Source organism: Bubalus kerabau, chromosome 15 (genome assembly GCF_029407905.1).
Source record: "Bubalus kerabau isolate K-KA32 ecotype Philippines breed swamp buffalo chromosome 15, PCC_UOA_SB_1v2, whole genome shotgun sequence".
NCBI classification, from domain to species: domain Eukaryota; kingdom Metazoa; phylum Chordata; class Mammalia; order Artiodactyla; family Bovidae; genus Bubalus; species Bubalus kerabau.
The window spans coordinates 75,691,115-75,703,787 of NC_073638.1; the positions used below are offsets into that span (position 1 = coordinate 75,691,115).

General features: G+C 53.1%; 1 protein-coding gene across 2 annotated transcripts in view; it reads left to right on the top strand.

Annotated features, from left to right (window-relative positions):
- TSPAN18 (tetraspanin 18) overlaps positions 1-11,338 on the top strand; it is a 207,653-nt gene extending 196,315 nt beyond the window's left edge. For both annotated transcript variants that reach the window (XM_055546937.1, XM_055546938.1), the window contains 2 exons: positions 8,717-8,800; positions 11,217-11,338. In XM_055546937.1, the coding sequence (XP_055402912.1) occupies positions 8,717-8,800; positions 11,217-11,264 (132 nt within the window). In that variant the 3' untranslated portion in view covers positions 11,265-11,338. The remainder of the gene's footprint in view (positions 1-8,716; positions 8,801-11,216) is intronic.
- The last annotated feature ends 1,335 nt before the right edge of the window (positions 11,339-12,673 follow it).

Below are 12,673 nucleotides of genomic sequence, written 5' to 3' on the forward strand. Positions count from 1 at the left end.
CCTTGGAAAGAGGAGGTTTACAGACCCAGTGACCACCAGGTAAACCCGCTCTTCCAGCCTCCCTTGCAGCTAGGCCACATGGCAAGTTCTAGCCAAAGGGAGGAAAGTAGAGATGATCTGTGCAACTGAACCACGTCCTTAAGAGAAAGCGCTGTGCCCACCCCTTCTCCTTCTCACCACCCCCACCCCCAACTCATGGTTGACAGCCATCTCAGACCTTGCAGAGGAGGCTGATCCCCTAGAATATCCAAGCATCAAGAGAGAAGGTGCTTGGGCCACCAACAACCATATGGAGCAGAGCAGCCAGCAACTCAGGGGTTGATCAGTCAGTTCAGTCACTCAGTCATGTCTGACTCTTTGCAACCCCATGGACTGCAGCATGCCAGGCTTCCCTGTCCATCACCAACTCCCAGAGCTTACTGAAACTCATGTCCATCGAGTCGGTGATGCCATCCAACCATCTCATCCTCTGTCGTCCCCTTCTCCTCCTGCCTTCAATCTTTCCCAGCAACAGGGTCTTTTCCAATGAGTCAGTTCTTTGCATCAGGTGGCCAAAATATTGGAGTTTCAGCTTCAACATCAGTCCTTCCAATGAATATTCAGGACTGATTTCCTTTAGGATTGACAGGTTGGATCCCCTTGCAGTCCAAGGGACTCTCAAGAGTCTTCTCCAGCACCACAGTTCAAAAGAATCAATTCCTCGGCGCTCAGCTTTCTTTGTAGTCCAACTCTCACATCCATACATGACTACTGGAAAAGCCATAGATTTGACTATGGTTTTGATGAAGACAGGGGTTGATAAAGACAAACAAACTTCTACCAATAGGACTGCTTGCTGCCTGCAGCCAAAGCTCTTTCCTAAAGCCACTTGTGAATTGTTCAGGGAGGCTTCTCATGGGCCCTGTTCTTTTCTGGCTTCATCCTCCACTACACTGCCTCCTTCCTTCTCCCAGGCGTGGCTTTGAAATCAAAGCTCATCAGAGAGATCCCTGTGCAGCTACATTAGTTCCGTGACTCTTCCCCTGCTCCTCATGAGGACTGCCTGAGACTGACTTCTGGGATTCCTTTTCTGAGGCACTAGCATCCCCCCGAGCACTCTTCCTTTTAAAAGCTTCTGCTGAGGGACTCGCTCTGTCTTTTCTCCAAAGCCCAGTTCCCTGAAGCCCAGGATGCATTTCTGACTTTGCCTCACATCCTCATCACAATGTTGAGTCAGTAGCAAAATATTTGAAACTGAAAATCTACACTCAAGGCAAATGCCTCTGTGTTTCACACACAGTAAGAATTCTGGAAGATGGTGGCTTCTCTATTTATCAGTGGCTCCATCATGTCAGCCAAGGCCTAGTCTCGGTAATCCTTGCAACCTTTCCTTGTGCTTAGTTCTTCATGGTGGCAAAACGGCTGCCATGGCTCCAGACATTCCACTCGTTGAAGATGGGAAGAAACTGAAAAGGTGGAGCCAGCTTCTTTCCCAGAAACCTCCCTAAGACATCTGCTTAGGTCTCATTGGCCAGGACTCAGTCACATGGCTGTCAGGAGCTGAGGCAGAGGGCACTCATTTATGGGTACTGAATTAGTCCACCATCCCTGTTTATCACTGAATGCCAATGAAGAGAAATGAGGAAGTCCTCAAAGAATGTGATCCAAGATGAAAAATCAGGCTCCTCCATTGGTATGAGTTGAATCCACCATGGCAGCTTCCCCTGCTCATTTCTCGGCCTTCCCTGGATTAAGATAGTCATATGGGCAAGTCAAGAATGTATTTCCCTGCTGGAAAAAAAAATCTGGGGTTGTCCCAGGAGGTGGTGACCTAGCTTGACCGTGACCCAAGAGGAAACCATCTATTTCCCCCACTTGTCAGGGTGGTCTTAAGTCTTCTTGCCGCATAGCATCACTGATTCTCTGCTTTATCCTCATTGGCTCCCCACCTACTTCCTGGGTGGTCATGAGTATGGGTGATGCTGTGACTCTCATAAACATAAATTTCTACACTCTTATCTTCCTGACAAGGGAAAAGCGTTCCAGCCAGAGAGTGAGAGCAGCCTGTGCAAAGGCCCCGGGGTAGGAGGGAGCATGGTGTGTCCCAGAACCAAGGGAAGGCCAGTATGGCTGGAGGACAGTGAATAAGGCAAGACTAGCTCCAGGTGCGGGTATCAGCAGGGCCAGACCATGCAGCACCTGTGGACCCAGGGCAAAGGTGCTAGACAAGCAGAGAAGCCCAAGTTCTACATGGCGTTGTGGCCATGTTGGCTCTCTGGCTGCTTACTGGCCAGGGGTTAGAGATGGGCCTGAGTAGACAGGAGGGACTAGAACACTGGTCCCAGTGAGAAATGAGGCTGGGTTAGACCAGGATGACAGTAGAGGAGACACAGAGAAGTGTATGCATCTAAGAAAGGAATCAGGACGTGAAACAGTGGTAGATTGACTCTGGGGAAGGGAGGATGAGGCTGTGCTGGGAGTGACTCCATAGGTTCTAGTTGGGGGGACCTCGGATCTGCCCTGGGGCGAGTGGACTGTCAGCTGCCTTTGGGGCCTGCAGGCAGTGGGCAGCTGGACGTGCAGGGCTCAGGGGAAGGTCCATGCTGGACGTAGAAACGTGGCGGTCTTCGTGGTGGCCCCTCTGGCCTCTGTCAGATGAGGTTGCGGAGGGCGGGTGACTGCAGCCGGGAGTCAGGTGGGGGCATGTTCCCTCCCTGCAGAGATGAGGGGAGGTGCTGCCAACAGCAGCACGGCTCAGGGACGCACAGTCTGGTGGCAGGTGGGGAAGACGGTCCCTGCGGTGTCTTACCGGGCAGGGGAGGGGTCGGGGTGGGCTTCTATCCTGAGGGGGAGGAAGAGGTGATACCCAGGGGTACCAGCTGGAGTTTGGCCCCTGAGCCAGGGACCACCCCTCTCGGATGAGCAGGAATCAGGGCTTCCTGATGCGACTGCTTCCCTTTAGAATAGAGCAGAGAAGACGCTTGCACTCCCCTTAGGACCAACCCGTTTCCCTGCCTCCTCGGCGGTGACCCTGAGCCAGTGGTCATCTGCCCCCTCCTTCCATTCCTCTTCCTCGAGAGACTGGAATGGGGTCCAAGTCAGAAGAAGCACATGAGGCCCCAGCAGAGCCTGGCCAGAGGGGACACTCACTGAGTCCTGGCGGCATCTTCCATCTGCCCTCTGTCCTGGCTGCTCTCCCTGAGGGCGTCTCAGTAGCAGGGCCTCCATCAGCCAAGCCATCTGCTTGGTTCAACCCAGGGTGAACCTTTGGTGTCAGAGCCCGACAGAGGGCAGATGAGCAGTTAAGGCCCCGGGTGCCCCAACCGCAGCAGGCGAGGGGTGCAGGGACAACTTCCCTCAGCCAAATAAGGCCCCCCCAGGCCTAAGGAGGCCCCCCAGGCCCAAGTGAGGCATGTGAAAGTCAACATCAAGTTCAGAAGGGGCTTACTGCTTCTCCTATCCCCTTATGGTACAGGGGTGCATGCATGAGTGTGGGGGGGTCCACTGCTCCCCAGGTTGTAGAGGGCAACCCAGTTCTGCACTCGGACATCTCCCACCCCCAGGCTGTGCTCTGGGGGGCCCAGAGAGAAAGCACATGGTCCTAATGGGACTGAGGGGTGGATCCCTGCCAGCAGTGTTCCACATGCTTTATCCGTAGCATCTCATCTTATCCTCACACCAGTCCTAGGAAGTAGTTAGCCTACACAGGCCCCAGTCTTTGGATGGGGCAAAGGAGGCCGAGAAAAAGTAAGTACAGGCACACCTCGGAGAGACCGAGGGGTCGGTTCCAGACCATTGCAATGGAGCGAGGGACAGGAAATTTTTGGTTTCCTGGTGTCCATAAAAATTATGTTCAGGGACTTCCCTGGAGGTCCAGTGGCTAAAACTGCACTCCCAGTGCAGGGGCCCCAGGTTTAATCCCTGGCTGGGGAACTAGATCCCACATGCCACAACTAAGACCTAGCACAGCCAAAGAAATAAGCAAAATTTTTTTTAAAAATGGTTTTTACACTGCACCTTAGTCTGTTATGTGTGCAATCACTTTATGTCAAAAGAAAAAATCAGTATGCATGCTATAATTTTAAAATGTTGTATTGCTAAAAAATGCTCACTGTCATCTGAGGCATCAGCAAGAGGCAGTGTGTGCTCAGTCGCTCAGTCATGTCCGACCCTTTGTGACCTGTGGACTGTAGCCCGCCAGACTCCTCTGTCCATGGGATTCTCAGGCAAGAATACTGGAGTGGGTTGCCATGCCCTCCTCCAGGGGATCTTCCCAACCCAGAGATCGAACCCACATCTCTTACGTCTCCTGCGTTGGCAGGTGGGCTCTTTATCCCTAGTCTCACCTGGGAAGCAAGAGGTAGTAGTAACATCAAAGATCACTGATCACAGATCCCTGTGACACATCTGCTAAGAATGAAAATGCTGGAAATATGGTGAGAATTACCAAGATGAGACACAGAGGCGAAGTGAGCAACCACTGTTGGAAAAATGGCACCAATAGCCTTCCTCAATGCAGGGTTGCCACAAACCGTCAATTTCTAGAAACAATCCGGGAAGCGCAATAAAACGAAACGTGCCTGTAAGTTCACCCAGTAAGCAAGTGGCCGGTGTTACCTGTGTAACCACTTCTCCCCGGGTTCCTGGTGCTTCTTGTCTGGGTGGCCCCTCAAAGCACATCGTAAGTCCAGGCTGTGATGGGTAGAGGGAGTGGGGGGTGGAGTATTGTGGCAGGAGGCGGACTCGGGGGTGGGGGGAGGAGATGAGTGGCAGCCTCAGGGAATGATGGGAGGCTGGAAGCACCTCTCCCAGGCCTCTCCCAGTCTCCTTCCCTGCCCTCTGGAGCAGGCCCGCTTGCTGCTGCTGTTCTAATTGTCAGGGTTCTGACGCTTTAAAAAGAGCTAAACAGAGCAAGGGCTCCCCAGGTGGCTCTAGCGGTAGAGAACTCGCCTGCCAATACAGGAGACGTACGGTGATACAAACAGCTGAGAAAAGAAGATAAGCGACAGGTGAAGGAGAAAAGGGAAGATACACGCATTTGAGTGCAGACTTCCAAAGAATAGCAAGGAGAGGTAAGAACGCCTTCCTCAGTGATCAGTGCAAAGAAATAGAGGAAAACAATAGAATGGGAAAGACTAGAGATCTCTTCAAGAAAAATAGAGATACCAAGGGAACATTTCATGCAAAGATGGGCTTGATAAAGGACAGAAATGGTATGGGCCTAACAGAAGCAGAAGATATTAAGAAGATGTGACAAGAATACACAGAAGAACTGCACAAAAAAGATCTTCATGACCCAGATAATCATGATGGTGTGATCACTCACCTAGAGCCAGACATCCCAGATGCGAAGTCAAGTGGGCCTTAGAAGGATCACTATAAACAAACTTAGTGGAGGTGATGGAATTCCAGTTGAGCTATTTCAAATCCTAAAAGATGATGCTATGAAAGTGCTGCACTCAATATGCCAGCAAATTTGAAAAACTCAGCAGTGGCCACAGGACTGGAAAAGGTCAGTTTTCATTCCAATCCCAAAGAAAGCCAATGCCAATAAATGCTCAAACTACTGCACAATTGCTCTCGTCTCACACACTAGCAAAGTAATGCTCAAAATTCTCCAAGCCAGGCTTCAATAGTATGTGAACCATGAACTTCCAGATGTTCAAGCTGGATTTAGAAAAAGCAGAGGAACCAGAGATCTAATTGCCAACATCAGTTGGATCATCGAAAAACCAAAGAGTTCCAGAAAAATATCTACTTCTGCTTTATTGACTATGCCAAAGCCTTTGACTGTGTGGGTCACAACAAACTGTGGAACATTCTTCAAGAGATGGGAATACCAGCCCACCTGACCTGCCTCTTGAGAAATCTGTATACAGGTCAAGAAGCAACAGTTAGAACTGGACATGGAACAACAGACTGGTTCCAAATCAGGAAAGGAGTATGTCAAGGCTGTATCTTGTCACCCTGCTCATTTAACTTATATGCAGAGTACATCATGAGAAACGCTGGGCTGGAAGAAGCACAGTGAAGATTGCCAGGAGAAATACCAATAACCTCAGATATGCAGATGACACCACCCTTATGGCAGAAAGTGAAGAAGAACTAAAGAGCCTCTTGATGAAAGTGAAAGTGGAGAGTGAAAATGTTGGCTTAAAGCTCAACATTCAGAAAACTAAGATCATGGCATCCAGTCCCATCACTTCATGGCAAATAGATGGCGAAACAATGGAAACAGTGAGATACTTTATTTTCTTGGGCTCCAAAATCACAGCAGATGCTGACTGCAGCCATGAAATTAAAAGACGCTTGCTCCTTGGAAGAAAAACTGTGACCAACCTAGACAGCATATTAAAAAGCAGGGACATTACTTTGCCATCAAAGATGCATCTAGTCAAGGCTATGGTTTTTCCAGTAGTCACGTATGGATGTGAGAGTTAGACTATAAAGAAAGCTGAGTGCCGAAGAATTGATGCTTTTGAACTGTGATGCTGGAGAAGACTCTTGAGAATCCCTTGGACTGCAAGGAGATCCAACCAGTCCATCCTAAAGGAAATCAGTCCTGAATATTCATTGGAAGGACTGATACTGAAGCTGAAACTCTAATACTTTGGCCACCTGATGTGAGGAACTGACTCATGTGAAAAGACCCTGATGCTGGGAAAGATTGAAGGCAGGAGGAGAAGGGGACGACAGAGGATGAGATGGTTGGATGGCATCACTGACTCGATGGACATGAGTTTCAGTAAGCTCTGGGAGCTGGTGATGGGACAGGGAAGCCTGGCATGCTGCAGTCCATGGGGTCACAAAGAGTCGGACATGACTGAGTGACTGAACTGAACTGAAAGTGATACAGGTTCGATTCCTGGGTCAGGAAGATCCCCTGGAGGAGAGCATGGCAACCCACTCCAGAATTCTTGCCTGGAGAATCCCCATGGACAGAGGAGCCTGGCAGAGTCGGACCCAACTGAAGTGACTTAACACAAACAGAGGCAAACAGAGCAAGGGGGTTGGCAATCTGAGTTCCGCCCCAACACGGGTCTGCAGGCAGATCCAGGATGGCCCCAGGCCTGGCCGGCTGCATGGGGCTTCCCTGCCAGCTCTGAAGCCACCTCCAGCCATGCTGGGTTCCAGACCAGCTGGCCTGTGGGAGGGCGCCCTTAGGGCTCCAACCACACAGCACTTGGCTGGGCTCCCAGCCAGCTAAGGCCTTCTTTCCTTGTCGTCCTTGCCAGGCCTGGTGTGTCTCAGCCTGACCATGGCACAGGCCTTAGAAATAGCCTGGGGCATCTGCTCGCCACGTACGTTCCTGGGCTCCACACCAGACCCCCTGATCCAGGGTCCTGGGGGTGCGCCTTGGCGTGTGTATTGTTAACTACTTCCCAGGTGATTCTGACATGCCGTCAGCCCCAAGAACACTGGATCCACCTCACCATGCTGGGGGGTCTGTTCATCTGGGTACACCCTGTATGTTTGCGGGGTGCTCAAAGAGGGGCCTGTGGGGGCCTTCCCTGCCCAGCCCCCACCAACCTCCAGCAGGAGGGCCCCATGCCATCCGCCTGGCCACTCTGCCCAGGTCAGGTCCTGCTGTCTGCCTGCCCGAGTGCAGCCTCATGGTGTATCATTTCCACTTCCAGCCAATGAGGCAGAGCTTCTGGGTGACTGACAATGTATGTGAGCCCCCAAGAATCACCTAGGAAGCACCCCCAAATCTCAACAGGACCCAGACACAGCCACCGTCACCCAACAGGGACCAGGCGTGATTCCCTAACCCCGACCCTGGCGACTTCTTCCCTTGCAGATCCTCTGGCTCGGCCCAAGGAATATGTGGATTCTCCTAAAAGAAAGAAAATTCTCTCTCTTTAAAAATACATTCCTTTCAAAGCAAATACCATGCATCAGTCTCTGGTCAGCATGGTGCAGAGAGAGGGAGCGTGGGCACAGAGATGACCCAAGACGTGAGGCACGCAGGGTCAGATAGGGTGGCAGTCACATGCTGGTAATGCTGGCCCTCTGTTTCTGTCTCATCTCTCACTGGCTCCATCTCTGTCTCAGTCCGTATATCCTGAGGACTGCTTGAGAAAACAGTAATAGCACAGGGATTCAATCCATTTAGAAGGGGCACTGTGAGAGCTGAGCTGGTCCTGGAAGGCTGCCTGGAGGTGGTGAGGTACGTGCTAGGTCTTGAAGAATGGGCTGGCTTTCCTTAGGGCGGAGGTTGCAAACCAAACCCTGCTGTCAGGCTGGTAATGGGGAGGAGTAGAAAGGATGGGTGTGGGATGATAGATGGTGGGGACTGTGAATCCCCAGGGAGCACCTGTCCTCAGGGAGAGCCACATAGAAATGATGGCCTACCTTACTGGATCTTCTGATCTTTTCAAGAGCAGAAGGGAGTCCAGACATTTACTGGAAAGTTTCCAATATTCCCATCAAAAGAAAAAAGGGTCTGTGTCTGATTGAGCAGCAGTCAAGCTGCCCATTTTCAGCCTTGCCTTAGGGGCTGGAGGGCCAGGTGGGTCTCTGGTTCGTTGCTGCCAAGTTGCTGTGTTTATGGTCCTCCTGCCTCCCAGCCCCTCCCTGCTAAACTATCCCAACAGCGGTGGGACAAGGTAGGCCGGTTGCTGCCTGAGCTCTGGGGCCACATGCCAGTTCCCGGGCTTCACTCCCCAGTCGGGAGGCTGGCCCCTGACCCCTGTCCCTCCTGGCTTTGGCCTCACCTCTGGTCCTTCCCCTCCAGGGCTGTTACACGGTGATCCTCAACGCCTTCGAGACTTACGTCTACCTGGCCGGAGCCCTGGCCATAGGGGTGCTGGCCATTGAGGTAAGTGAAGGCCCCCACTTCTGCAGTTTCCCAGAAGCAAGACACCCTCACAGGGTCTGGGGCAGACACTCCCCTACAGCCTGCATCCCCAGCCTACCTCCACCTCCAGATCCCTAGCCCAGGACCCAATGGGACCCCACTTCGGGGACTATTGGGTGATAAGCCCAGCCGTGCCTGTTTGTTCCCTGAGTTATGGGGCTCTGGACACATCTGAGCAAGTCTCCGGGCAATGGGGGTAGATGGGCCCTGAGAGTCACTCGCCCCCAACCCCTGCACCCCACCCAAGGTCCAGAGTGAACTCTGAAGGATCAGTGCAGCTGATTTGATGGAGAGGCTACAGCCTTTGCTTCTGCTGCTACTACTGCTAAATCATGTCAGTCGTGTCCGATTCTGTGCAACCCCATAGACGGCAGCCCAACAGGCTCCTCTGTCCCTGGGATTCTCCAGGCAAGAACACTGGAGTGGGTTGCCATTTCCTTCTCCAATGCATGAAAGTGAAAGTGAAGTCGCTCAGTCGTTTCTAATTCTTAGCGACCCCATGGACTGTAGCCTAACAGGCTCCTCTGTCCATGGGATTCTCCAGGCATGAGTACTGGAGTGGGTTGCCATTGCCTTCTCCGCAGCCTTTGCTTCTAGATCAGGCCTTTTCTCTGTGGGATGTTGAGGGCCGCGGGGCCTTGTTAACCTCACAAGTTGCAGATGGAGTCCCAGCAGTGAAGATCAGAAGGGCGCTGAGCCCCCTTAAAAGGAAGGCCACTGCAGACGCTTACAGCCGCCACTAGGTGGCGCTGTGGTCAAACGGTGGGGCTGCCCCCTTCCTTCTCTTCACTCCCGTCTGGGATCTCAAATCCCCTGTCCTGGATGGTTGCACAGTTTTGCCCACGCCGGTTGATCTGAAGAAACGGGCAGCCAGTCCTTGGCCAGCGGGGAAATGAAACCAGGCAACGCAATCCTCAGCCTCTCCCTCCCACCTAGCACCACAAACCCTGGCTTGCTTAGCTCCTTACTCTGCCCTTTGCTGTTGTTCATCGCTCAGTCGCGTCCGACCCTTGGGAACTCCAGGGACTGCAGCCCGCCAGTCTTCCGTCCTTCACGGTCTCCCAAAGCTTGCTCAGACTCATGTCCATTGAGTACTGTGTCCTGCAGTCCTAGAGCAGCTTTGTGGAGACTTTCGAGGATGGGGAGATGGATTTATTCATTCACCCGTTCATTCACTCATCAAGCATAGATTGAGCCCCAGCTGAGCACCAGTACTGTTCTAGGTGAACAAGTCCCCTCCTGGGAGGAAACAATGATCAAGAAACATAGCTCAGTACCAGGCCCCCTGGCAAATCGCAGACGTGCGTACCCTGCAGGAAGAACACGGGCTTCAGTTCCCTTATTTGCAAAATGATGCTAAAAACTGGCTTCTACAGCACTGTGGACGTCAGAGGTGGAGGGACCCTGAGACGGGGGCTCATTAAGCAGTGTCTGTGCTCCCAGTCTGCTGCCTTCACACCCAGCCCACAAGCCCAGCTGCGGCCTCTGGCGGGGGGTGGGGGGGGCAGAACCTCAGCAGGAACGGTTCCCATATGCCTCGCCTCCCCCACCCAGAGTCCCTCCCGGAGGTTCGGTCATGAGCCTGTGGTCTGGGGACTGTGCCTTGTGCTACTTGCAGGAGCTCTGGCATCGGGGTACAAGCCAGCCTGAATACATAGGCATCCCTGAGTCGGGTCTCTGCATATCCCACCCTCCCAGGGCCCTTAGACAGGGGTTCAGTGGACTGTGCTCCTAATTTGGGGGAGGGCTACGTCTTTCTTGCCTGTCAGTAACATTCCTAGTAACTTTTAATTAAACATCTACTATATAATAGGCCCCATTACATTGTTAATCACCTTAGACTTCCCATCTCACCCCCCTCCTGTGAGCTAGAAGAAGGGGAGGGCAGGGGCTGTGAGACTGGCCTCTGGACTCAGAATGCTGGACTCCAACCCTGGATTCCTCATTGTCGCTGTGTGATCTTAGGTGGGTTCCATGACCTCTCTGGGTCTCACTTCCTGATCTGTGAAAATACTTCTGAGAAAGCATTTAGAACTGTGCCCAGCACATGGTAAGCTCTTGATATATACTCAGGCCCAGAGAAGGGAACTGTTTGGCCCATGTTTGCTGATGGCAAATAAGGGAGCTGGATTTGAACCTATGGTCAAAGCTCCCCTTCTTTTCATGACCACACTGCATGAGGGGACCAGTGGCTGGCAAGAGGGGCTTGCCCCCTGCCCAAGGCAGTGTCAGGAGTGCCTGCAGCAAGAGCGTCCCAAGAGTGACGGGTAAGCCCCCTTCCTGTGCCAGGGCAGGCAGCCCCTTCTCCTCTGGGTGGGACAGCCCCCTGGAGGGCTGTGAACCCAGCCTGACAAGCCAAATCCTACTTTCTTTGCAGCTTTTTGCCATGATCTTTGCCATGTGCCTCTTCCGGGGCATCCAGTAGAGGGTGTGGCCTGAAGCTTGAAGACTAACCCCGCCCACCACTGCCCAGCGCCCAACGCCCTCCCCTCCCCCGTACCCCTGCCCTCTTGGCCCCGGGGGAGGAGGTGAGGCCAGCCTGAGTGGCCAGGAAAAGGGGCAGAGGAAAATAGCTATTTTTTTAACAAAACAAAATGAAGACAAAACTATGGACTGATACAGCCCGTCTGGACTCGGAGTGGGCGCCGCAGGTTCTCTGCATGGACCCGCGCACCCAGGAGGCAGTCTGCACTGGAGACCAAAGCAACCAGGTCCCCTCCTCGGCCCAACCAGATCCGGTAGCCAGGGACCCAGGCTTCAGGACTGGGTGCCAAGAACGTAAGGATGTAGGCAAGAAGGAAGCAAAAGGAGATGGTGGAGGAAGACTGGCGAAGCCCAGGGGCCCCCAGGAGACCTGGTCACCACGTCCTCGAGGATTTGAAACCTCCTCGGAATACCTGGTCCCCCCAAGATGGAGTTGTCCTGCCTCAGGCTGGGGCCGAGATTAGAATCCAGACACTGGATCGAAGAATGTCCCAGCCGGTAGGGTCCACGCTTCCCCATCTGTTGGACCAAAGAATCTGGAAAGTCCAGAGAGGGGCAGTTTCTCATCCACAGTCACGCAGCACATGCATGGCTGTCCCGAACAAGAACCCCGTCTCCCCGAGGCTGCCTGTCGCCCCTCCCAGGGTCTGCTGGTCCCAGCAGATCAGCTGTTCTCACGGCTCCCTGGCCTCCACGTCCTGGTTTCCCCAGAAGAGAGAGGGAAAGCTGCTCAGGAGTTGCCTCCTCCCAGCTCCACAGCTAAGAATGTTCTGGGCTCTACCCTCCCTGCTCTCCACACCCCCACCTCCCCACACTCTTCTCGAAGTCCCAGGAACACACACACACACACATCACAGCCCCTTTTCCACACTGCCCACCTTTCCTCACAAGGCCCTCCCTGGTCTCCACCAACTCCCTGGCTCCCAGGGCTGGAAGGAACCCCCAGGATCATCTGGCTCGCCTCTCCTCACTCAGAATTGCCACTTGGATGCCTTCCACAAGATCCCTGCCAAGACTTCTCCATCTTCTTGCACACCTCCAAGGACAGGGAGCTCACTACCTCCCAAGACAGGCTTCTCTTTGGACTGCTCTGACTTTAGCATCAGCTTAATACACGGAAGAGGTTTCTGTTTTTCTGTGGTTCTCTCCATGTCATGCCACTTGTTCTCTCTCTCTGTCCCAAAGTGTGAAGGCCACACATGGTCCGCTCCGCCGCCCCACCCTGAGCCCCTTTACCCTCAGGCTGAAGAACCCCAGACCACCTCGTCAGTTTTGCTCTGACATCGTTTTCCGGTCCCTTCACCGTCTGTAGCACACACTTCTGAGTGTTTCCTCAAGGATCTGGCAGGG